General features: G+C 45.9%; 1 protein-coding gene across 3 annotated transcripts in view; it reads left to right on the top strand.

Annotated features, from left to right (window-relative positions):
- LOC141264775 (unconventional myosin-Ig-like) overlaps positions 1 to 27,690 on the top strand; it is a 443,459-nt gene that overhangs the window by 326,510 nt on the left and 89,259 nt on the right. For all 3 annotated transcript variants that reach the window (XM_073677080.1, XM_073677078.1, XM_073677079.1), the window contains 2 exons: positions 12,338 to 12,451; positions 24,266 to 24,420. In XM_073677080.1, the coding sequence (XP_073533181.1) occupies positions 12,338 to 12,451; positions 24,266 to 24,420 (269 nt within the window). The remainder of the gene's footprint in view (positions 1 to 12,337; positions 12,452 to 24,265; positions 24,421 to 27,690) is intronic.

Consider the following 27,690-nt stretch of genomic DNA (forward strand, 5'->3'; position numbering starts at 1 on the left):
CAGTGTTTATACAGCTGTGGAGAGCACACTCCATTACTATTACATGCAGTGTATATACAGATAGGAGGCACACTCCATTACTATTACATGCAGGGTATATACAGCTGTGGAGCGCACACTCCATTACTATTACATGCAGTGTATATACAGCTGTGGAGCGCACACTCCATTACTATTACATGCAGAGTATATACAGCTGTGGAGAGCACACTCCATTACTATTACATGCAGGTGTATATACAGCTGTGGAGAGCACACTCCATTACTATTACATGCAGTGTATATACAGCTGTGGAGCGCACACTCCATTACTAATACATGCAGTGTATATACAGCTGTGGAGCGCACACTCCATTACTATTACATGCAGGTGTATATACAGCTGTGGAGCGCACACTCCATTACATTAAAATGCAGTGTATATACAGCTGTGGAGCGCACACTCCATTACTATTACATGCAGTGTATATACAGCTGTGGAGCGCACACTCCATTACTATTACATGCGGTGTATATACAGCTGTGGAGCGCACACTCCATTACTATTACATGCAGTGTATATACAGCTGTGGAGCGCACACTCCATTACTATTACATGCAGTGTATATACAGCTGTGGAGCGCACACTCCATTACTATTACATGCAGTGTATATACAGCTGTGGAGAGCACACTCCATTACTATTACATGCAGTGTATATACAGCTGTGGAGCGCACACTCCATTACTATTACATGCAGTGTATATACAGCTGTGGAGCGCACACTCCATTACTATTACATGCAGTGTATATACAGCTGTGGAGCGCACACTCCATTACTATTACATGCAGTGTATATACAGCTGTGGAGCGCACACTCCATTACTATTACATGCAGTGTATATACAGCTGTGGAGCGCACACTCCATTACTATTACATGCAGTGTATATACAGCTGTGGAGCGCACACTCCATTACTATTACATGCAGTGTATATACAGCTGTGGAGCGCACACTCCATTACTATTACATGCAGTGTATATACAGCTGTGGAGCGCACACTCCATTACTATTACATGCAGTGTATATACAGCTGTGGAGCGCACACTCCATTACTATTACATGCAGTGTATATACAGCTGTGGAGCGCACACTCCATTACTATTACATGCGGTGTATATACAGCTGTGGAGCGCACACTCCATTACTATTACATGCAGTGTATATACAGCTGTGGAGCGCACACTCCATTACTATTACATGCGGTGTATATACAGCTGTGGAGCGCACACTCCATTACTATTACATGCAGTGTATATACAGCTGTGGAGCGCACACTCCATTACTATTACATGCAGTGTATATACAGCTGTGGAGCGCACACTCCATTACTATTACATGCAGTGTATATACAGCTGTGGAGCGCACACTCCATTACTATTACATGCGGTGTATATACAGCTGTGGAGCGCACACTCCATTACTATTACATGCAGTGTATATACAGCTGTGGAGCGCACACTCCATTACTATTACATGCGGTGTATATACAGCTGTGGAGCGCACACTCCATTACTATTACATGCGGTGTATATACAGCTGTGGAGCGCACACTCCATTACTATTACATGCGGTGTATATACAGCTGTGGAGAGCACACTCCATTACTATTACGCTGCGGTGTATATACAGCTGTGGAGAGCACACTCCATTACTATTACGTGCGGTGTATATACAGCTGTGGAGAGCACACTCCATTACTATTACATGCGGTGTATATACAGCTGTGGAGAGCACACTCCATTACTATTACATGCAGTGTATATACAGCTGTGGAGAGCACACTCCATTACTATTACATGCAGTGTATATACAGCTGTGGAGCGCACACTCCATTACTATTACATGCAGTGTATATACAGCTGTGGAGAGCACACTCCATTACTATTACATGCAGTGTATATACAGCTGTGGAGAGCACACTCCATTACTATTACATGCAGTGTATATACAGCTGTGGAGCGCACACTCCATTACTATTACATGCAGTGTATATACAGCTGTGGAGCGCACACTCCATTACTATTACATGCAGTGTATATACAGCTGTGGAGAGCACACTCCATTACTATTACATGCAGTGTATATACAGCTGTGGAGAGCACACTCCATTACTATTACATGCAGTGTATATACAGCTGTGGAGAGCACACTCCATTACTATTACGTGCGGTGTATATACAGCTGTGGAGCGCACACTCCATTACTATTACGTGCGGTGTATATACAGCTGTGGAGCGCACACTCCATTACTATTACGTGCGGTGTATATACAGCTGTGGAGCGCACACTCCATTACTATTACGTGCGGTGTATATACAGCTGTGGAGAGCACACTCCATTACTATTACGTGCGGTGTATATACAGCTGTGGAGAGCACACTCCATTACTATTACGTGCGGTGTATATACAGCTGTGGAGAGCACACTCCATTACTATTACATGCAGTGTATATACAGCTGTGGAGCGCACACTCCATTACTATTACATGCAGTGTATATACAGCTGTGGAGAGCACACTCCATTACTATTACATGCAGTGTATATACAGCTGTGGAGCGCACACTCCATTACTATTACATGCAGTGTATATACAGCTGTGGAGAGCACACTCCATTACTATTACATGCAGTGTATATACAGCTGTGGAGAGCACACTCCATTACTATTACATGCAGTGTATATACAGCTGTGGAGAGCACACTCCATTACTATTACGTGCGGTGTATATACAGCTGTGGAGCGCACACTCCATTACTATTACGTGCGGTGTATATACAGCTGTGGAGCGCACACTCCATTACTATTACGTGCGGTGTATATACAGCTGTGGAGAGCAAACTCCATTACTATTACGTGCGGTGTATATACAGCTGTGGAGCGCACACTCCATTACTATTACCTGCAGTGTATATACAGCTGTGGAGCGCACACTCCATTACTATTACATGCAGTGTATATACAGCTGTGGAGCGCACACTCCATTACTATTACATGCAGTGTATATACAGCTGTGGAGCGCACACTCCATTACTATTACATGCAGTGTATATACAGCTGTGGAGCGCACACTCCATTACTATTACGTGCGGTGTATATACAGCTGTGGAGAGCACACTCCATTACTATTACGTGCGGTGTATATACAGCTGTGGAGCGCACACTCCATTACTATTACATGCAGTGTATATACAGCTGTGGAGCGCACACTCCATTACTATTACGTGCGGTGTATATACAGCTGTGGAGAGCACACTCCATTACTATTACGTGCGGTGTATATACAGCTGTGGAGCGCACACTCCATTACTATTACGTGCGGTGTATATACAGCTGTGGAGCGCACACTCCATTACTATTACGTGCGGTGTATATACAGCTGTGGAGAGCAAACTCCATTACTATTACGTGCGGTGTATATACAGCTGTGGAGCGCACACTCCATTACTATTACCTGCAGTGTATATACAGCTGTGGAGCGCACACTCCATTACTATTACGTGCAGTGTATATACAGCTGTGGAGCACACACTCCATTACTATTACGTGCGGTGTATATACAGCTGTGGAGCACACACTCCATTACTATTACGTGCGGTGTATATACAGCTGTGGAGCGCACGCTCCATTACTATTACATGCAGTGTATATACAGCTGTGGAGAGCACACTCCATTACTATTACATGCAGTGTATATACAGCTGTGGAGAGCAAACTCCATTACTATTACATGCAGTGTATATACAGCTGTGGAGCGCACACTCCATTACTATTACGTGCGGTGTATATACAGCTGTGGAGCACACACTCCATTACTATTACGTGCGGTGTATATACAGCTGTGGAGCGCACGCTCCATTACTATTACATGCAGTGTATATACAGCTGTGGAGAGCACACTCCATTACTATTACATGCAGTGTATATACAGCTGTGGAGCGCACACTCCATTACTATTACCTGCAGTGTATATACAGCTGTGGAGAGCACACTCCATTACTATTACCTGCAGTGTATATACAGCTGTGGAGAGCACACTCCATTACTATTACCTGCAGTGTATATACAGCTGTGGAGAGCACACTCCATTACTATTACATGCAGTGTATATACAGCTGTGGAGCGCACACTCCATTACTATTACATGCAGTGTATATACAGCTGTGGAGCGCACACTCCATTACTATTACATGCAGTGTATATACAGCTGTGGAGCGCACACTCCATTACTATTACATGCAGTGTATATACAGCTGTGGAGCGCACACTCCATTACTATTACATGCAGTGTATATACAGCTGTGGAGCGCACACTCCATTACTATTACATGCAGTGTATATACAGCTGTGGAGAGCACACTCCATTACTATTACATGCAGTGTATATACAGCTGTGGAGAGCACACTCCATTACTATTACATGCAGTGTATATACAGCTGTGGAGCGCACACTCCATTACTATTACATGCAGTGTATATACAGCTGTGGAGCGCACACTCCATTACTATTACATGCAGTGTATATACAGCTGTGGAGCGCACACTCCATTACTATTACATGCAGTGTATATACAGCTGTGGAGCGCACACTCCATTACTATTACATGCAGTGTATATACAGCTGTGGAGCGCACAGTCCATTACTATTACATGCAGTGTATATACAGCTGTGGAGCGCACAGTCCATTACTATTACATGCAGTGTATATACAGCTGTGGAGCGCACACTCCATTACTATTACATGCAGTGTATATACAGCTGTGGAGCGCACACTCCATTACTATTACATGCAGTGTATATACAGCTGTGGAGCGCACAGTCCATTACTATTACATGCAGTGTATATACAGCTGTGGAGCGCACACTCCATTACTATTACATGCAGTGTATATACAGCTGTGGAGCGCACACTCCATTACTATTACATGCAGTGTATATACAGCTGTGGAGCGCACACTCCATTACTATTACATGCAGTGTATATACAGCTGTGGAGAGCACACTCCATTACTATTACATGCAGTGTATATACAGCTGTGGAGAGCACACTCCATTACTATTACATGCAGTGTATATACAGCTGTGGAGAGCACACTCCATTACTATTACATGCAGTGTATATACAGCTGTGGAGCGCACACTCCATTACTATTACATGCAGTGTATATACAGCTGTGGAGAGCACACTCCATTACTATTACATGCAGTGTATATACAGCTGTGGAGAGCACACTCCATTACTATTACATGCAGTGTATATACAGCTGTGGAGAGCACACTCCATTACTATTACATGCAGTGTATATACAGCTGTGGAGCGCACACTCCATTACTATTACATGCAGTGTATATACAGCTGTGGAGCGCACACTCCATTACTATTACCTGCAGTGTATATACAGCTGTGGAGCGCACACTCCATTACTATTACCTGCAGTGTATATACAGCTGTGGAGCGCACACTCCATTACTATTACATGCAGTGTATATACAGCTGTGGAGCGCACACTCCATTACTATTACATGCAGTGTATATGCAGCTGTGGAGCGCACACTCCATTACTATTACATGCGGTGTATATACAGCTGTGGAGCGCACACTCCATTACTATTACATGCAGTGTATATACAGCTGTGGAGCGCACACTCCATTACTATTACATGCAGTGTATATACAGCTGTGGAGCGCACACTCCATTACTATTACATGCAGTGTATATACAGCTGTGGAGCGCACACTCCATTACTATTACATGCAGTGTATATACAGCTGTGGAGCGCACACTCCATTACTATTACCTGCAGTGTATATACAGCTGTGGAGCGCACACTCCATTACTATTACATGCAGTGTATATACAGCTGTGGAGCGCACACTCCATTACTATTACCTGCAGTGTATATACAGCTGTGGAGCGCACACTCCATTACTATTACATGCGGTGTATATACAGCTGTGGAGCACACACTCCATTACTATTACGTGCGGTGTATATACAGCTGTGGAGCACACACTCCATTACTATTACCTGCAGTGTATATACAGCTGTGGAGCGCACACTCCATTACTATTACATGCAGTGTATATACAGCTGTGGAGCACACACTCCATTACTATTACATGCAGTGTATATGCAGCTGTGGAGCGCACACTCCATTACTATTACATGCAGTGTATATACAGCTGTGGAGCACACACTCCATTACTATTACATGCAGTGTATATACAGCTGTGGAGAGCACACTCCATTACTATTACATGCAGTGTATATACAGCTGTGGAGAGCACACTCCATTACTATTACATGCAGTGTATATACAGCTGTGGAGCGCACACTCCATTACTATTACCTGCAGTGTATATACAGCTGTGGAGAGCACACTCCATTACTATTACCTGCAGTGTATATACAGCTGTGGAGAGCACACTCCATTACTATTACATGCAGTGTATATGCAGCTGTGGAGCGCACACTCCATTACTATTACATGCAGTGTATATACAGCTGTGGAGAGCACACTCCATTACTATTACATGCAGTGTATATACAGCTGTGGAGAGCACACTCCATTACTATTACATGCAGTGTATATACAGCTGTGGAGAGCACACTCCATTACTATTACATGCAGTGTATATACAGCTGTGGAGAGCACACTCCATTACTATTACATGCAGTGTATATACAGCTGTGGAGAGCACACTCCATTACTATTACATGCAGTGTGTATACAGCTGTGGAGCGCACACTCCATTACTATTACATGCAGTGTATATACAGCTGTGGAGCGCACACTCCATTACTATTACATGCAGTGTATATACAGCTGTGGATCGCACACTCCATTACTATTACATGCAGTGTATATACAGCTGTGGAGCGCACACTCCATTACTATTACATGCAGTGTATATACAGCTGTGGAGCGCACACTCCATTACTATTACATGCAGTGTATATACAGCTGTGGAGCGCACAGTCCATTACTATTACATGCAGTGTATATACAGCTGTGGAGAGCACACTCCATTACTATTACATGCAGTGTATATACAGCTGTGGAGAGCACACTCCATTACTATTACATGCAGTGTATATGCAGCTGTGGAGCGCACACTCCATTACTATTACATGCGGTGTATATACAGCTGTGGAGAGCACACTCCATTACTATTACATGCAGTGTATATACAGCTGTGGAGAGCACACTCCATTACTATTACATGCAGTGTGTATACAGCTGTGGAGCGCACACTCCATTACTATTACATGCAGTGTATATACAGCTGTGGAGCGCACACTCCATTACTATTACCTGCAGTGTATATACAGCTGTGGAGAGCACACTCCATTACTATTACCTGCAGTGTATATACAGCTGTGGAGAGCACACTCCATTACTATTACCTGCAGTGTATATACAGCTGTGGAGCGCACACTCCATTACTATTACCTGCAGTGTATATACAGCTGTGGAGCGCACACTCCATTACTATTACCTGCAGTGTATATACAGCTGTGGAGCGCACACTCCATTACTATTACCTGCAGTGTATATACAGCTGTGGAGCGCACACTCCATTACTATTACCTGCAGTGTATATACAGCTGTGGAGCGCACACTCCATTACTATTACATGCAGTGTATATACAGCTGTGGAGCGCACACTCCATTACTATTACATGCAGTGTATATACAGCTGTGGAGCGCACACTCCATTACTATTACATGCAGTGTATATACAGCTGTGGAGCGCACACTCCATTACTATTACATGCAGTGTATATACAGCTGTGGAGCGCACACTCCATTACTATTACCTGCAGTGTATATACAGCTGTGGAGAGCACACTCCATTACTATTACCTGCAGTGTATATACAGCTGTGGAGAGCACACTCCATTACTATTACCTGCAGTGTATATACAGCTGTGGAGCGCACACTCCATTACTATTACCTGCAGTGTATATACAGCTGTGGAGCGCACACTCCATTACTATTACCTGCAGTGTATATACAGCTGTGGAGCGCACACTCCATTACTATTACCTGCAGTGTATATACAGCTGTGGAGCGCACACTCCATTACTATTACATGCAGTGTATATACAGCTGTGGAGCGCACACTCCATTACTATTACCTGCAGTGTATATACAGCTGTGGAGCGCACACTCCATTACTATTACATGCAGTGTATATACAGCTGTGGAGCGCACACTCCATTACTATTACATGCAGTGTATATGCAGCTGTGGAGCGCACACTCCATTACTATTACATGCGGTGTATATACAGCTGTGGAGCGCACACTCCATTACTATTACATGCAGTGTATATACAGCTGTGGAGCGCACACTCCATTACTATTACATGCAGTGTATATACAGCTGTGGAGCGCACACTCCATTACTATTACATGCAGTGTATATACAGCTGTGGAGCGCACACTCCATTACTATTACATGCAGTGTATATACAGCTGTGGAGCGCACACTCCATTACTATTACATGCAGTGTATATACAGCTGTGGAGCGCACACTCCATTACTATTACATGCAGTGTATATACAGCTGTGGAGCGCACACTCCATTACTATTACCTGCAGTGTATATACAGCTGTGGAGCGCACACTCCATTACTATTACATGCAGTGTATATACAGCTGTGGAGCGCACACTCCATTACTATTACCTGCAGTGTATATACAGCTGTGGAGCGCACGCTCCATTACTATTACATGCAGTGTATATACAGCTGTGGAGCGCACACTCCTTTAGTATTACATGCAGTGTTTATACAGCTGTGGAGCGCACACTCCATTACTATTACATGCAGTGTATATGCAGCTGTGGAGCGCACACTCCATTACTATTACATGCAGTGTATATGCAGCTGTGGAGCGCACACTCCATTACTATTACATGCAGTGTATATACAGCTGTGGAGCGCACACTCCATTACTATTACATGCAGTGTATATACAGCTGTGGAGAGCACACTCCATTACTATTACATGCAGTGTATATACAGCTGTGGAGCGCACACTCCATTACTATTACATGCAGTGTATATACAGCTGTGGAGCGCACACTCCATTACTATTACATGCAGTGTATATACAGCTGTGGAGCGCACACTCCATTACTATTACATGCAGTGTATATGCAGCTGTGGAGCGCACACTCCATTACTATTACATGTGGTGTATATACAGCTGTGGAGCGCACACTCCATTACTATTACATGCGGTGTATATACAGCTGTGGAGCGCACACTCCATTACTATTACATGCAGTGTATATACAGCTGTGGAGCGCACACTCCATTACTAATACATGCAGTGTATATACAGCTGTGGAGCGCACACTCCTTTACTATTACAGCTGGAATTTGAAAGCAGCTTTGGTGGAGACTGTAGTTTTGGGAACAATGTATCTGAAGATTGTTTGTCAGAGATAAATTTGAGAATTTGATACAAATATCCACCTCCTTCCTGTTGGGAATCACAATGTTGAGATTTGGCTTGTTTTTATGTAAGGAGATGGACATACTGCCCATGTTCCCCCTTGAAGAGACGCATATTGTTGTATTGTGACATGCATTATTAATGCATAGTTGGGACTAGTCCAGAGTAGGAGAGGCTAAAGTAAAGGGACAGAGACTGTTTCCTGTCAAAAAGTCAGAAAGGACCCAGCCTGTAACAGAAGCAGACTTATGTCTGACAAGTGAACAAAGTCGCATGACGTGGGTGTCCCTGAAATGAGCGGAGACTGAGAGAAGAGATAGCATGATCCTGAGCAGAGAAAAGAAAAGTAACAGAAGGACTGAGTGATGCACTGGAGATGGCCCCAGTCCCCAAGCAGGAGAGATAAGGGGCCAGGACAGAACAGGGAATGTGAGATAAAGAGAGTGGGAGTTCCAAAGCGTCAGCAAGCCGAGAAGCTAAGTAACGGCCATAGTGGCAGAAGTAGCTCCCCTAAGGGGGAAAAGAAGCGGAACTGCGGGTTGAAGTATAGGACTCTCACTTACTGGACTGTGGTACTGTTTGTGGGGACTTGGGAAGCTCCTGAAGTACTGTGCTGGGTTGTGGTGAAGGCAGAGGATCTAGTTGAGGCAGAAACAAGCGAGCCTAGAGAAGGAAAGCGATAATGTGTGTGAAGATGCTCCATGTACTAAAGGAAAAGTTTAGTGCACCCGCTATCTATTGTACATAATTCCCACCAAGTTGTTGTTTAGAAAAAGATTGTTTATGTTCGATTGGTGGTCTCCCTCATTGAACCTCTCAACATCTGGTCCTGGCCATCTGAAGTCATGAGGCCTACAAGGGCATCGTCCCTCCATAGATGAAGTCCTTCATCCAGCCAGGACCCCCACCTTCATGAAGCGTGCTGGGGCATGAAAGACAAGTACCTCACCCACGGCTACTACCCCACGCCATGTTACAGTTGGTGTAGTTGGCAGGATCGAATCTCGCAACCAGAAGAATGAAGTGATGCGGGAAAGACTCAAGTTACATGTAGGATGGCAACCAAAACATGGTATAAAATGGCGCCAAACACAAAGTGTAAAATGGCAGTTAGTGGCGCCATACAACAAGAAGGTCCTGCCCATCGTGGGCGTAGAAGACACAAAAGAAGGGCACGAAGAACCGTCCAACCCTCCAGATGTTTTGCCTACCAAAGAGAGTGTCTTACCTGGAAGTGCTAGCCCGCAACACGAGGTGCCCGCCCCAGTAGAGTGAAGTGGAAGTGGAAGTTAGAAGAAGAGGACTCCGTATTGTTTAGTATACGTTCATGTGTGACAAAGTGTTTGGTGTCTTTCAGACTCCGGATGGCCGAGGACGGCCATCGTTAAAGGAGGGGGAAATGTAAGGAGATGGACATACTGCCCTTACTATAGGAAACGTTTGTGAAGTTATGCACCCGCTATCTATTGTACATAATTCCCACCAAGTTGTTGTTTAGTAAAAGACTGTTTATGTTCGATTGGTGGTCTCCCTCTTTGAACCTTTCAACAGCTGGTCCTGGCCAACCAAAGTCATCGGTATCATGTGGCCTGCAAGGGCATAGTGCCCCCATAGACAAAACCCACACACTCAACCAGGACCCCCACATTCATGTAGCATGCCCGGGCATGAAAGACTAGTATCTTGCCCATGGCTGCCACCCGTGCCACATTACATTTACATTGATCCACAAGTATGTATGCCTTTAAGTCAACGTTTTACAGGAACGTCATTGCAGTAATCTCAATTTAGTCTGGCCCTTTAAGAGTGCTGTCACCTTGGAGTCTATATTTTATACCTTCTATAAGGCCTCTCTATATATATTCATCGTCTTGTGAGTCATGATTGCAGCTCCTGGGGTCGCCGGGATCACATTAAGCAAAAGCAGGAAGCAGCGCAATCAATAATTATAGCTTGTTGCCTGCGTCATCAGACTAAGAACAAGACACAGGCAGGGGCTCTGCCCACGCAACAAAGGCAGGCGATATATAGCGTGTGACCAGTAAATGTGGCACTGCCACGTCACCTTATACAGAGGTCACAACAATGGCCAAGTGCAAACGTGGGCACAGAGTATGGCTTCATCATAGAAGCGGCAGTGTAATTATCACCAGATAAGTATAGTGCCCTGTGATGCCATAGGGTGTCCATATAGTGGACAGAGCGCCCATCTAGTGCCATACACTGCCCGGGTGCCTCGTGCATACCACACTATCAGTGCCATAATGTGTCCATATAAACAGTACTCACAGTGCCAAATATGTCCCAGCCCTATTATCATGAACATTAGGGTCTTCTATGTCTAGTGGGGTCTCAGTAAACTCCACCTCTTTAGGACGTCTCCTCCGGATGCCATCTTCCACTCATTTCTAGCAGTGGTCAGTGATGTGTTAGTCGTGTACTCTGGGGGTTGAGTGGTATTTGGGCAGCACGGTGGCTCAGTGGTTAGCACCCGATGGCTCAGTGGTTAGTGCTATAGCCTGGGTCAAATCCCACGGAGGACGACATGTGCAAGGAGTTTGTGTTCCTTCCAGCGTCTCGGGTTTCCTCCTCCAAGGACATACTGATAGGGAATGTAGACTGTGAGCCCCAATGGGGACAGTAATGATGATGACTGTACAGCTCTGCAGAATATGATGGCGCTATATATATTATAATAAATATTTTAGACTGGAGGGGGGCAGAGTGCCGGGAATATAGAGGGGTGCATCTAGAACTTGGCATGCGACTTATGTAGCATTTGGGGGTTCATCATTTTCATTGTCGTCTTTCTGTCACTTTCTAGATAAATCGTTTCAACAAGTGTAAGGACAGAGGGCTGGTGATCACCGAGCGTCACATCTACAGACTGGAGACCAAGAGGGAGTATAAGACGGTGAAGTCTATGCCCCTCCAAGTGGTGAGTACAGGGGGCTGCCAATGGTGAACCCTTTAAGTGCTGATGACGCTGATGTGTAGAGTATGACAGGACAGGGAACACGTTATTGCGACATGGAAGTAGAGCGAGCGCCGATCCATTTCCTATGTCATCGCTTGGTGCTTGTATATCACACAGTGCCTGTATACTAGTGCCATATAGTACCGCACCCTAATAACAGGGTCGTATGTTGGCCTAATAACACTTCCATACAAGTAAAAGAAAAGAGATGCGCTGCAAACCACTCATAAAATACAAAAAGAGCGATTCCTACCGGTCTTAGAGAAAATGGTCGTCCAAGTGTAGATATACGCGTGCAGAGGTGATGGACACGTGCCGGAGTCTGTAGAACGAGCCGTGAGCATTGCAGAAAATGGGTTCAGACGGCGTATTAACGCCGGAGATAGAGGGCTGCAGAGACCCTCAGAGACGCGGGCTTCCAGGTACATGCAGCCGCTGCACTAGGTGGATGCAGGGATGAAGATCATGGGTGAGAAGGACTGCAGACCGCCTGATAGGTGCCGGCCGGTCACACCCGCAGGACCGCTGATGACCAAGGATGTGACGTCACAACACTGAGGGAAAACAGTCCAGAGCTTATCCCACGCGTTTCCGAGGTCACGGCTCCTTCGTCAGGGATTTTTTTTTATATTTTACTTCCATACAATTACTTACATTGCTGTGCTATACTGTGTCGCCACCACCGTACGCTGCAAAATAATACCCTGTCCAGTGCAGAGCTGTGTATACAGCCATACACCGCTCACTAATACACTGTACTGTGCTTCTGAGTTACCATAGAGGTGACATCAGTCATTGTACAGGAGGGGGAGGAGGTGAGCTGTGATATCACCAATTGTGAATGGCGGATCCTGCCTGTGTTATCTACTGTACATAGAGGTGTTATCAGTCATTGTACATGAGGAGGGGGAGGTTGAGCTGTGACATCACCTATTGTGAATGGTGGATCCTATGTTATCTACTGTATATAGAGGTGTTATCGGTCATTGTACAGGGAGGAGGAGGTGAGCTGTGATATCACCTATTGTGAATGGTGGATCCTGTGTTATGTACTGTATATAGAGATGTTATCAGTCATTGTACAGGAGGAGGTGAGCTGTGACATTACCTACTGTGAATGGTGGATCCTATGTTATCTACTGTATATAGAGGTGTTATCAGTCATTGTACAGGAGGAGGAGGAGGTGAGCTGTGACATCACCTATTGTGAATGGTGGATCCTGTGTTATCTACTGTATATAGAGGTGTTATCAGTTATTTTACAGGAGGAGGAGGTGAGATGTGACATCACCTATTGTGAATGGTGGATCCTGTGTTATCTGTCATTGTACAGGAGGCGAGCTGTAACACCACCTATTGTGAATGGTGGATCCTGTGTTATCTACTGTATATATAGTGGTGTTATCAGTCAAAGTACAGGAGGAGGAGGAGGTGATCTGTGACATCTATTGTGAATGGTGGGTCCCCTGTGTAATCTGCTATATATAGAGGTGTTATCAGTCATTGTACAGGAGGAGGAGGTGAGCTGTGACATCACCTACTGTGAATGGTGGATCCTATGTTATCTACTGTATATAGAGGTGTTATCAGTCATTGTAACTCTGTCTCTGATGATAATGAGACTTCTGAAAAGTCACAAGTACAACAGGAAGTATGAGCTTAAAATAGCCCTGGTGGCCAGTATAAAAATTGCAAGATTTCTATTTTTTTGTAATAAAGATTATGATCTAAAAACAAATAGATTGCCAAAATTACAAAATAACTAGATTTAACAGAAAAACCTGATTGAACCAATACGTAATTTTCTGATGTTACATACCGACATACAGTGCTAAATAAAGCAATCGTATAGTGCTCAACTAACATGTCCGTACATACCGTAATCTAAGAACAACACTATCTAATGCCGATATAACACCACTATTATTAGGCTCCTGGTGGTCTCAGATGCCAGGTCTTCTGTGGTGGCCCCTGGATACTGATCAGCGGCCGTGCACGGGCTCCGCAGAAGAGACCCCAGCACCTCTTCTCAGGGAAGGAAGAAGAGACTGGATCTTAACGGGCTCGATCACCAAATGTGTCTGCAGCCATGTATACTGCATGTACGGCCAGGCAGTGTTATCATAGGGGCACAGGCGCGAAGGCTCAGCACTGGGTGCAGAAATGTTTTTTCCTCCTTTCTGAAGCAGACTAGATGCCCCTGCTCTCCAGGCATTCCCCTCTCATATAACAGCATTATATGGGGCTGCCTTATATACCGCAGGCGATCAGTGCTCTCACCCCTCCCTCAGCCAGAGGGGCTTCATTTACTGCCCCTCTCAGGGAATCGCCCCTCACCCCTCGGCATTTCAATGGGTGGCAGCAGGTGCCAGGAGCCGCAGTTTATATCTTATAATTGTGCTGACAGCGGCATTTCATAACTCCACATATAATTGATTCTCCAGCCGGCGCCGCAGACCGTTACCCCCTAATTACGAGTCTGATTACGGGAAGGGGGGCCCTCGCGCTTCTGGGAACAGGACTTTTTGTTAAAATTATGGAAATAAGACCAGAAAGAGCAAATCGTAATAAATAATTCTGTGCGGTCTCCGGGGCACAGTAAGTAAGCGGCAAATCATCTCCTAATATCAGCAATGGGGGTTTATAGAGACGAGGGACATCCTGCACGAGGGTCATCCGATGTGAGAGCAGATATACCGTATACCTGTCAGCCAGGATATGATGCCACGTGGCACTATCTGGGCACTGACTGTGTGGTCACACCTGCCGATGTGCAGCATTAAACCACCTCCGATCAGCTCCGTATTTATTGACCAGCGGACGTTTAATATCCCATACACATAGAACGATCAGTAATGGATCAGTAATAGATCCTTCTGGGCAGCACACTGGTTACACAGGACACTATGCTGCCGAGAACGAGGATATTTAAGCAGACTTAAAAATCATTTCACCTGACGAGCCAGCATTTCGCTCGTTGGACGGGTGATCGGCAGTTTACACTGCACGGTTATCGGAGAAAGACACTTGTTCCCAATAATCAGCCACTGTACGTGCACCCTAATACTATGCACAGTATGCAGTATGATAGTAAAGAGGTACTATATATATATATATATATATATATATATATATATATATATATATATATATATATATATATATATATATATATATATATATATATATATATATATATATATATATATATACACAAATATACAGTCATTGTGCCATACAGTGCCAGGATAAATAGTGCTGCACAATGCCTAGAAATACAATCCCAGACAGGGTCAGTATAAATAATGCCGTACAGTGCAAGGATGAATAGTGCCATACAGTGCAAGGATGAATAGTGCCATACAGTGCCAGGATGAATAGTGCCATACAGTGCCAGGATAAATAGTACCTTACAGTGCCACAATAAATAGTGCCATACAGTGCAAGGATGAATAGTGCCTAGATAAACAGTGCCATATAGTGCCTAGATAAATAGTGCCATACAGTGCAAGGATGAATAGTGCCATACAGTGCCTAGATAAATAGTGCCATATTGTGCCAGGATAAATAGTACCTTATAGTGCCACAATAAATAGTGCCATACAGTGCAAGGATGAATAGTGCCTAGATAAACAGTGCCATATAGTGCCTAGATAAATAGTGCCATACAGTGCAAGGATAATTAGTGCCATACAGTGCAAGGATAATTAGTGCCATACAGTGCAAGGATAATTAGTGCCATACAGTGCAAGGATAATTAGTGCCATACAGTGCCATGATAAATAGTGCCACACAGTGCCAGGATAAATAGTGCCACACAGTGCCAGGATAAATAGTGCCACACAGTGCCAGGATAAATAGTGCCACACAGTGCCAGGATAAATAGTGCAACACAGTGCCAGGATAAATAGTGCCTCACAATGCCTAGAAATACAATCCCAGACAGGGTCAGTATAAATAATACCGTACTGTGCAAGGATGAATATTGCCATACAGTGCAAGGATGAATATTGCCATACAGTGCCTAGATAAATAGTCCCTTTTGTTTAACCGTTCTGTTTTATTTACAGCTCATTGCCTTGGAGACCGACCATCGCTGCTATACAGCAGTTATACCGTCTTTTTTTATTGAGCATGTATGCATTGTTTTGAACCTGGCCAGGATCACTGGAGCGCGCTGTTACCTCCTAATCCCGGCCAGCTTCAGCAAACTGCTTACAAGATGGACAGCAGCGGTGGTCGATCTCGTAGGCAACGAGCTGTAAACAAAAGAAAAGTGTAAATGAGTAAGTGAGTACGGTGGCTCAGTGGTTAGTACATGGTGGCTCAGTGGTTAGCACTGTATGGTGGCTCAGTGGTTAGCACTGTACGGTGGCTCAGTGGTTAATACATGGTGTCTCAGTGGTTAGCACTGTACGGTGGCTCAGTGGTTAGCACTGTATGGTGGCTCAGTGGTTAGCACTGTACGGTGGCTCAGTGGTTAGCACTGTACGGTGGCTCAGTGGTTAGTACATGGTGGCTCAGTGGTTAGCACTGTACGGTGGCTCAGTGGTTAGTACATGGTGGCTCAGTGGTTAGTACATGGTGGCTCAGTGGTTAGCACTGTACGGTGGCTCAGTGGTTAGTACATGGTGGCTCAGTGGTTAGCACTGTACGGTGGCTCAGTGGTTAGCACTGCAGCCTTGCAGCGCTGGGGTCCTGGGTTCAAATCCCACCAAGGACAACATCTGCAAGGAGTTTGTATGTTCTCCCCGTGTTTGTGTGGGTTTCCTCCGGGTTCTCTGGTTTCCTCCCACACTCCAAAGACTGATAGGGAATGTAGATTGTGAGCCCCAATGGGGACAGTGACAATGTCCGTACAGCGCTGTGGAATTAATGGCGCTATATAAGTGAGTAAAATAAATAAATAAATATCTCAAGAACGGCTGCAAATTTTAAGAATCAGTAAATTGCAAAAGTGGTTGTATTTATAAGGACCAGCTATTAATATGTGAATATAACCCTTTAAGACTTTCTTTTAGGACAAACCCATTCCCAACCAGGCTGGGGCCCAGAAGGACAGTCAGAGGGTCGTGTGGAGCTAATCAAGGGTCTAAAAAGTAATTGGGGGCCCCAGAGAAAAATGTAGGACCCCAGCAGGATCGCCCTAACGAGTGCAGGATGTGACTAGAGGGTGACTGTCTGACCTCTTCTGTGCCCCTTTTCCCAGTGTCCTGCCTCCATCGTCCCCCATTTCCCATCACTCACTGCACCGCACCCCGTGGCCCCATAGTGACTGCTATCTGCTGATTCCCACCATGGAGCTCGGCCCCCCGTTGTCAGGATTGTGACAGTGCTGCACAGATATGTACAGACAGGCCACGTGATAATGGGGGTCCTGGCACAGCGGTTTGCTGCCTGGGGCACACATTGTGCCCCCTGCCAGGCTCCTCGCCCCTCACTGAGGCTTGGGTTACACATGATTCCAGCACAGACTTGTGCTGTAGCGGTGACTGCACCCAGTCAGGCAGCAGGAAGGTCGCTGTCACTTTTCTTCTTTTTTTTATTTCCCCCTTCTTTTCTTTTTATATAAATTCCACCCTGGTCGCCATGACAACTGGAATTCTGAGAAATGAGCGAGAGAGGAAATTTCCCGGGCGCCAGATTCATTCTCGACACCATTATCATTTATTTATAAGGGTCTGACACGTGCTGAGCCATGTACCAAGATCTGCAGCCTGCGCCATAATGCTGCCACATCCAGAGCCGCGCTGTCGCCCCTCACCTACCGCCAACGAAGCATTAGAACGTCTTACTATTAATGCCGGTATATAAACATCCGGCCACCAGTCACATCACACGGCCTGGCGGTGTAGTGGTTAAATGTCACACAGCATTTCACTAGAATTGTGACATTTCATGATGGGAGACATAGTTCTGTATGGCTCTCTTAGGCCATGGCCCCACTATCAGTATTTGGTCAGTATTCGGTCAGTAATTTTTCTCAGGAGTGGGAGCCAAAACCGGGTGAGGAACAATCAGAGAAAATATATAATAGAAACAAGTCACCAATTCTGCATTTATCTCCCACTCCTGAGAAAAAATACTGACCGAATACTGACCAAATACTGATAGTGGGGCCGTGGCCTAACACTGTATCACACATGACAGGCTTAGATACGGTGCTCAGCAACAGTATAATACATGATAAGACTGTCTGTACTCACCACTAGAGGGAGCTCCCTGTATACAGAGATACATGATAAGATCCCCTCTGCAGCCACCACTAGGGGGAGCTCCCTGTATACAGAGATACATGATAATATCCTGTCTGCAGCCACCACTAGGGGGAGCTCCAAGTATACAGAGATACATGATAAGATTCTGTCTGCAGCCACCACTAGGGGGAGCTTCTTCTATACTGAGATACATGATAAGATCCTGTCTACAGCCACCACTAGGTGGAGTTCCCTGTATACAGAGATACATGATAAGATCCTGTCTACAGCCACCACTAGGGGGAGCTCCCTGTATACAGAGATACATGATAAGATTCTGTCTGCAGCCACCACTAGGGGGAGCTCCCTGTATACAGAGATACATGATAACATTCTGTCTGCAGACACCACTAGGGGGAGCTCCCTGTATACAGAGATACATGATAAGATTATGTCTGCAGTCACCACTAGGAGGAGCTCCCTGTATACAGAGATACAGTACAGACCAAAAGTTTGGACACACCTTCTCATTTAAAGATTTTTCTGTATTTTCATATCTATGAAAATTGTACATTCACACTGAAGGCATCAAAACTATGAATTAACACAAGTGGAATTATATACTTAACAAAAAAGTGTGAAACAACTGAAAATATGTCTTATATTCTAGGTTCTTCAAAGTAGCCACCTTTTGCTTTGATGACTGCTTTGCACACTCTTGGCATTCTCTTGATGAGCTTCAAGAGGTAGTCACCGGAAATGGTTTTCACTTCACAGGTGTGCCCTGTCAGGTTTAATAAGTGGGATTTCTTGCCTTATAAATGGGGTTGGGACCATCAGTTGTGTTGTGCAGAAGTCTGGTGGATACACAGCTGATAGTCCTACTGAATAGACTGTTAGAATCTGTATTATGGCAAGAAAAAAGCAGCTAAGTAAAGAAAAACGAGTGGCCATCATTACTTTAAGAAATGAAGGTCAGTCAGTGCGAAAAATTGGGAAAACTTTGAAAGTGTCCCCAAGTGCAGTTGCAAAAACCATCAATCGCTACAAAGAAACTGGCTCACATGAGGACCGCCCCAGGAAAGGAAGACCAAGAGTCACCTCTGCTTCTGAGGATAAGTTTATCCGAGTCACCAGCCTCAGAAATCACAGGTTAACAGCAGCTCAGATTAGAGACCAGGTCAATGCCACACAGAGTTCTAGCAGCAGACACATCTCTACAACAACTGTTAAGAGGAGACTTTGTGCAGCAGGCCTTCATGGTAAAATAGCTGCTAGGAAACCACTGCTAAGGACAGGCAACAAGCAGAAGAGACTTGTTTGGCCTAAAGAACACAAGGAATGGACATTAGACCAGTGGAAATCTGTGCTTTGGTCTGATGAGTCCAAATTTGAGATCTTTGGTTCCAACCACCGTGTCTTTGTGTGACGCTGAAAAGGTGAATGGATGGACTCTACATGCCTGGTTCCCACCGTGAAGCATGGAGGAGGAGGTGTGATGGTGTGGGGGGGCTTTGCTGGTGACACTGTTGGGGATTTATTCAAAATTGAAGACATACTGAACCAGCATGGCTGCCACAGCATCTTGCAGCGGCATGCTATTCCATCCGGTTTGCGTTTAGTTGGACCATCATTTATTTTTCAACAGGACAATGACTCCAAACACCTCCAGGCTGTGTAAGGGCTATTTGATCAAGAGAGAGAGTGATGGGGGGGCTACGCCAGATGACCTGGCCTCCAAAGTCACCAGACCAGAACGCAATCGAGATGCGAGATGATTTGGGGTGAGCTGGACCGCAGAGTGAAGGCAAAAGGGCCAACAAGTGCTAAGCATCTCTGGGAACTCCTTCAAGATTGTTGGAAGACCATTTCCGGTGACTACCTCTTGAAGCTCATCAAGAGAATGCCAAGAGTGTGCAAAGCAGTCATCAAAGCAAAAGGTGGCTACTGTGAAGAACCTAGAATATAAGACATATTTTCAGTTGTATCACACTTTTTTGTTAAGTATATAATTCCACATGTGTTAATTCATAGTTTTGATGCCTTCAGTGTGAATGTACAATTTTCATGGTCATGAAAAGACAGAAAAATCTTTAAATGAGAAGGTGTGTCCAAACTTTTGGTCTGTACTGTACATGATAAGATTCTGTCTGCAGACACCACTAGGGGGAGCTCCCTGTATACAGAGATCCATGATAAGATTCTGTCTGCAGCCACCACTAGGGGGAGCTCCCTGTATACAGAGATACATGATAAGATTCTCTCTGCAGCCACCACTAGGGGGAGCTCCCTGTATAGTATACAGAGATACAAGATAAGATTCTGTCTGCAGCCACCACTAGGGGGAGCTCCCTGTATAGTATACAGAGATACAAGATAAGATTCTGTCTGCAGCCACCACTAGGGGGAGCTCCCTGTATACAGAGATACATGATAAGATTCTGTCTGCAGCCACCACTAGGGGGAGCTCCCTGTATACAGAGATACAAGATCAGATTCTCTCTGCGGCCACCACTAGGGGGAGCTCCCTGTATACGGAGATACAAGATAAGATTCTGTCTGCAGCCACCACTAGGGGGAGCTCCCTGAATACAGAGATACATGATAAGATCCTGTCTGCAGCCACCACTAGGGGGAGCTCCCTGTATACAGAGATACATGATAAGATTCTGTCTGCTACCACCACTAGGGGGAGCTCCCTGTATACAGAGATACATGTTAAGATTCTGTCTGCAGCCACCACTAGGGGGAGCTCCCTGTATACGGAGATACAAGATAATATTCTGTCTGCAGCCACCACTAGGGGGAGCTCCCTGTATGCAGCGGTGGCTGCTCCCCCTAGTGGTGGCTATAGATTCATGTCAACCTATGTCTATAGGTTTGTATGTCACTTCCTCTGATCATTGCCTGTTCATGTATTATGGGGCGGGGTCCTTTGTTTTTTCCGCTCTTTACTGTTGCGGCCTCTGTAGGACCTATACTTATATGACTGCTTTATAGGCTGTAATGGGCGACTCCGGTATATGATCATCGCCTGGCGGACCCCGGTGCATAGGTCCTAAGTTTACAGGATGAGTTTTATTCCTGGTTCTTTAAGTATTTCCTCAACATATGGAGGAAATGTGATTTAACTGCAGTAATGAAATTACTCTGAGCGCTGGGACATCATCTGAGAGCCCCCCGCACACTCATAGCACTGATACTGCAGAGCTCCATGGACTTAATAATCAGATTACTGCAGTTTACACAGAGTATTAGGAGAAGGCGGGAGGCTACACCGACACAGTATATACTGGACAGAGCTTCTGACCCCTCCATGAAGTCAGAGCTAATAGAGGGAAGCCTACCCCTTAGCCTGCTCGGCATTGACTGGAGTCAGGGGGGCATACAGAGTATATAACCAGGGACTGAGATACGTCCGTGTGGATCACACTGCAGAACATTTTATTATTAGGATATTAGGATGATTGGCAGCTGGCTGACGGGGATCACCAATACTGCTCCCTGCTGATCACCTGCTGTAGGGGGTCTGCATCGAGCTCCGGGATCTCAGCAGGGAGTCACAGCCAAGGCCATGTTGTAAGGAAACACGGGCAGCGCTGGCGATTCCTGGCGCCTGTCCACAATTGATATTCTGCTATCATTCCTATGACCGGAGGCAGCGCTGGGTCAGATCTCTCCAGACACTGACCATTGACATCTGAAAGAAATGTAGAAAAACAACTCTGAAAAGGAAGGAGACTTTACTGTAAATGTCACCTGTAATCCCTGCGCTGTGCCCGGAGGGCGCAATCATGTGCCGCACAATGCTGAAATATTTGGGACAGTATTCAAGAGTTCATGAAACACATCTTTTCTGAAAGATGTCCTTCCTTATACACATGCTTCAAGACTAATACGTACTATCTACAGTGATACATTGTGAAGACAGTAGAGAGATTATTGCTGCTAATTTAAAGCACTGAAGCAACCACCAAAGCTATGAGAAGCATTATGACAAGACAGTTTTTCAAGCTGATTTATAATCGACAGCAAGCAGGGATAATTAATATGAGGATTAAAACACAAGCCTCCCTGCATACAGAGATACATGATAAGACACTACCTGCATCCACCACTAGGAGGAGCTCCCTTTATACAGAGATACATGATAAGGTTCGGTCTGCAGCCACCACTAGGGGGAGCTCCCTGTATACAGAGATACATGATAAGGTTCTGTCTGCAGCCACCACTAGGGGGAGCTCCCTGTATACAGATATATATGATAAGAGCCTACCTGCATCGATCACTAGAAGGAGGTTCACTGTATACAGAGATACATGATACGATTCTGGCTGCAGCCACCACTAGGGGGAGCTCCCTGTATACAGAGATACGTGATAAGATACTACCTTCAGCCACCACTAGGGGGAGCTCCCTGTATAAAGAGATATATAAGATTCTATCTGCCGCCACCACTAGGGGGAGCTCCCTGTATACAGAGATACATGATAAGATCGTGTCTGCAGCCACCACTAGGAGGAGCTCCCTGTATACAGAGATGCATGATAAGATTCTGTCTGCAGCTACCATTAGGGAGAGCTCCCTGAACACAGAGATACATAAGATTCTGGCTGCAGCTACCACTAGGGGGAGCTCCCTGTATACAGAGATACATAAGATTCTGTCTGCAGCCACCACTAGGGGGAGTTCCCTGTATACAGAGATACATGATAAGATCCTGTCAGCAGCCACCACTAGGGGGAGCTCCCTGTATACAGAGATACATAATACGATTCTGTCTGCAGCCACCACTAGGGGGAGCTCCCTGTATACAGAGATACATGATAAGATCCGGTCTGCAGACACCACTAGGGTGAGCTCCCTGTATACAGAGATACATGATAAGATTCTGTCTGCATCCACCACTAGGGGGAGCTCCCTGTATACAAAGATACATGATAATATCCTGTCTGCAGCCACCACTATGGGGAGCTCCCTGTATACTGAGATACATGATAAGATTCTGTCTGCAGCCACCACTAGGGGGAGCTCCCTGTATACAAAGATACATGATAATATCCTGTCTGCAGCCACCACTATGGGGAGCTCCCTGTATACTGAGATACATGATAAGATTCTGTCTGCAGCCACCACTAGGGGGAGCTCCCTGTATACAGATACATGATAAGATTCTGTCTGCAGCCACCACTAGGGGGAGCTCCCTGTATACAAAGATACATGATAATATTCTGTCTGCAGCCATCACTAGGGGGAGCTCCCTGTATACAGAGATACATGATAAGATTCTGTCTGCAGCCATCACTAGGGGGAGCACCCTGTATACAGAGATACATGATAAGTTTCTGTCTGCAGTCACCACTAGGGGGAGCTCCCTGTATACAGAGATACATGATAAGATTCTGTCTGCAGCCACCACTAGGGGGAGCACCCTGTATACAGAGATACATGATAAGATCCTGTCTGCAGCCACCACTAGGGGGAGCTCCCTGTATACAGAGATACATGATAAGATCCAGTCTGCATTTCTCAGTGAAGACACAATAAATCTCATTGTCTGATTTCTGCCTTCTCCCAGGTCACAGGATTGAGCCTCACGGGAGGTCCGGACCAGCTAGTGATCCTTCACACCCAGAAGAACGAGGACATGGTCTTCTGCCTACACAGTGTGAATCCGGCAAATGAGAGCCGTGTGGGTGAATTGGTGGGATCGCTGATGAATCACTTCAAATCGTGAGTCTGCTCATTCTGCTGTCACTTTTACTGATAATCACCGCAGAGTCACATAACTTTGTGTTTTGCCCCAGTGGTTGCCCCTTCGCCGTGCGGTGTGGTGGTCAGCATAGCGTTGTGTTTCCCCGAGGCCGTGGACCTGCATCTACGAGGGAAAGAACATTTTTATTGATTCACTAAAAGGGGTCAGGAAGAGTCACTAGATTGGTCGTAAAATCACATCCTGCTGTCATGTCTCCTCCGGACGCTTGTTGGCTCAGGTCTGAATTTAAAGAGTCTCACAGCAAAACATAAACTAAACCCTCGGTAATAGGTGAAGCCCTTGAGTCGCCCTCTACTGTCACCGCAATCAGTTTTGTTCTGCTGATTATTAATTATTCTGGCAATATGGCCACCAATACACAGCCCATTGTGGTCGTCTGTCGGGCCGTAGAAGGGTGCGGAGGACGAGGACGTATGTGTATAACTAGGCGGGTGGCACGTCAGTGTTCTAGAATGCCGGTGACATAGTAACTGCCGGCCTTCCAAAATGTAAGCCCTAAATGGGCGTGGTCCAGGGCGAATACAGGAGGGGATTAAACATACACGCCAATTCTCCCAGGACACTTGTAGACGACGGGAATCTTTTCAGGCTCCTGAAAGACTTGGAAAATCTTCCCCAAAACTGGAAATCAGCGTTTCCATAACGTTTTATTTTATTTTATGCAAAGGTGTGTGGGGGTGTTCCAGAAAAGGGTGAGGTCAAGGAGAGAGTTAGTGGGCTTGCCTGAAAATTGGCAAGCATGGGTTAAAAATATCACGCGGATGGGAAACCAAGGGGCGAAGGGGATTTGTAATGACAGCTATGTTGTGTGTCACCCATCTTTCCCAAATTCCTAGTTATACAGGATTATAGTCGGGTAGGGTTATGATCGGGCCGGATTGTAGTTGTGGAGGGTTATGGTCAGGGAGGGTTATGGTTGGGAGGATTATATACGGGGAGGGTTATGGTTGGGCAAGATTATAGTCATGGAGGGTTATGGTTCTGGGAGGGTTATGGTTGGGCAGGATTATAGTCAGGCAGGGTTATAGTCGGGGAGGATTATGGTTGGGCTGGATTATAGTCGGGGAGGATTATGGTTGGGCAGGATTATAGTCGGAGAGGGTTATGGTTGGGCAGGATTATAGTCGGAGAGGGTTATGGTTGGGCAGGATTATAGTCAGGGTGGGTTATGGTTGGGCAGGATTATAGTCGGAGAGGGTTATGGTTGGGCAGGATTATAGTCGGGCAGGGTTATGGTTGGGCAGGATTATAGTCAGGCAGGGTTATAGTCGGGGAGGATTATGGTTGGGCAGGATTATAGTCGGGGAGGATTATGGTTGGGCAGGATTATAGTCGGAGAGGGTTATGGTTGGGCAGGATTATAGTTGGAGAGGATTATGGTTGGGCAGGATTATAGTTGGAGAGGATTATGGTTGGGCAGGATTATAGTCGGGGAGGATTATGGTTGGGCAGGATTATAGTCGGAGAGGGTTATGGTTGGGCAGGATTATAGTTGGAGAGGATTATATTTGGGCAGGATTATAGTCGGGGAGGATTATGGTTGGGCAGGATTATAGTCGGGGAGGATTATGGTTGGGCAGGATTATAGTCGGGGAGGATTATTGTTGGGCAGGATTATAGTTGGAGAGGATTATGGTTGGGCAGGATTATAGTTGGAGAGGATTATGGTTGGGCAGGATTATAGTTGGAGAGGATTATGGTTGGGCAGGATTATAGTCACGGAGGGTTATGGTTAGGCAGGATTATAGTCACGGAGGGTTATGGTTAGGCAGGATTATAGTCACGGAGGGTTATGGTCAGAGGGAAATGATTGAGGAGGATTATGGTGGGAGGATTACAGATCTCAGGATTAGGTAAACTGAAAACAATCTGAGTGGAAATGTTGTGATGAATCTGGCCAGGAAATAGTTAATATCAGTGTGTGTGGGACTGCTGATCCGCTGGGCCTGTGATTTGCAGTGAGGTCAGACTTTTGCAGGCAGCGGATCTCACCCTAATCACAGGGGCAGCAGACGCAGGTAATCTCTCGGATCGCTGCATTGATTGGTTGGCATTGCCGTTCTCACAGGTGACATGTGCAATATCCCAGCCAGTCTTCCTGTGAAGATATCATGTGGCTGCTCAGGGGCCACTAGGTCCAGGCGCCCGCCACCAAGCAAAGAAAATGAGGCCAAAAATCTATGTGGCCTTCCCTATTTAACATGGAGATAAATCCCTAATATATAAATAATAGGGGAGCTCAAGAAGAAGCAATGCATCATGCCTCCCCACTTTACAATGTCCCATAATGCATCACATAGGGGTGTGGCCAGATCACGTGATCACAGATCTCCGGCCCAGGAGAGGCTGCGGACTGCGCACAGTGCAGCTGTACTCCGCATGTCACAGGCAGAGCATAAGCCAACCCCTGCAGAGAGGAGCGAGGGGAACGCTTCCCAATAGTCTCATCTCATCAGAGAAGAACATGAAGCGGCTGGAGGAAATGCAGAGAGCACGACCATACACGGGGCTGAGACTTGTGGATGTCACCCGCAACATTCTCCAATTATTACTCAGAAACCTACAAACTGCAGGAGAGAATTCACATGAGGAGCCGGGGCAGATGTGAAACCCCTCTGCCATCAGCCCTGAAGCTTCAGCATGATATCGATCCGGCCCGATTCACCCAGACTGATATGTCAGAAGCAAAGGAAAAGTGCAGCCGTCCGGATGTGAGCGACAAGGGCCAGGCCGAGATGTCAGAGCACCTCCAAAACAGCCAGACAGTATACAGCGGGGCTTGTGGGGTGTTCCCGGTATACGGCAGGGCTTGTGGGGTGTTTCCGGTATGCAGCTGGGCTTGTGGGGTGTTCCTGGTATACGGCAGGTCTTGTGGGGTGTTTCTGGTATACAGCAGGTCTTGTAGGGTGTTCCTGGTATACAGCAGGTCTTGTGGGGTGTTCCTGGTATACGGCAGGTCTTGTGGGGTGTTCCTGCTATGCGGCAGGTCTTGTGGGGTGTTCCTGGTATACAGCAGGTCTTGTGGGGTGTTTCCGGTATACAGCAGGTCTTGTGGGGTGTTCCTGGTATACGGCAGGTCTTGTGGGGTGTTTCTGGTATACAGCAGGTCTTGTAGGGTGTTCCTGGTATACAGCAGGTCTTGTGGGGTGTTCCTGGTATACGGCAGGTCTTGTGGGGTGTTCCTGGTATGCGGCAGGTCTTGTGGGGTGTTCCTGGTATACAGCAGG

This window comes from Phyllobates terribilis, unplaced genomic scaffold (genome assembly GCF_046119375.1).
Source record: "Phyllobates terribilis strain yellow unplaced genomic scaffold, ASM4611937v1 Scaffold_4__5_contigs__length_816908805, whole genome shotgun sequence".
Lineage (NCBI taxonomy): Eukaryota > Metazoa > Chordata > Amphibia > Anura > Dendrobatidae > Phyllobates > Phyllobates terribilis.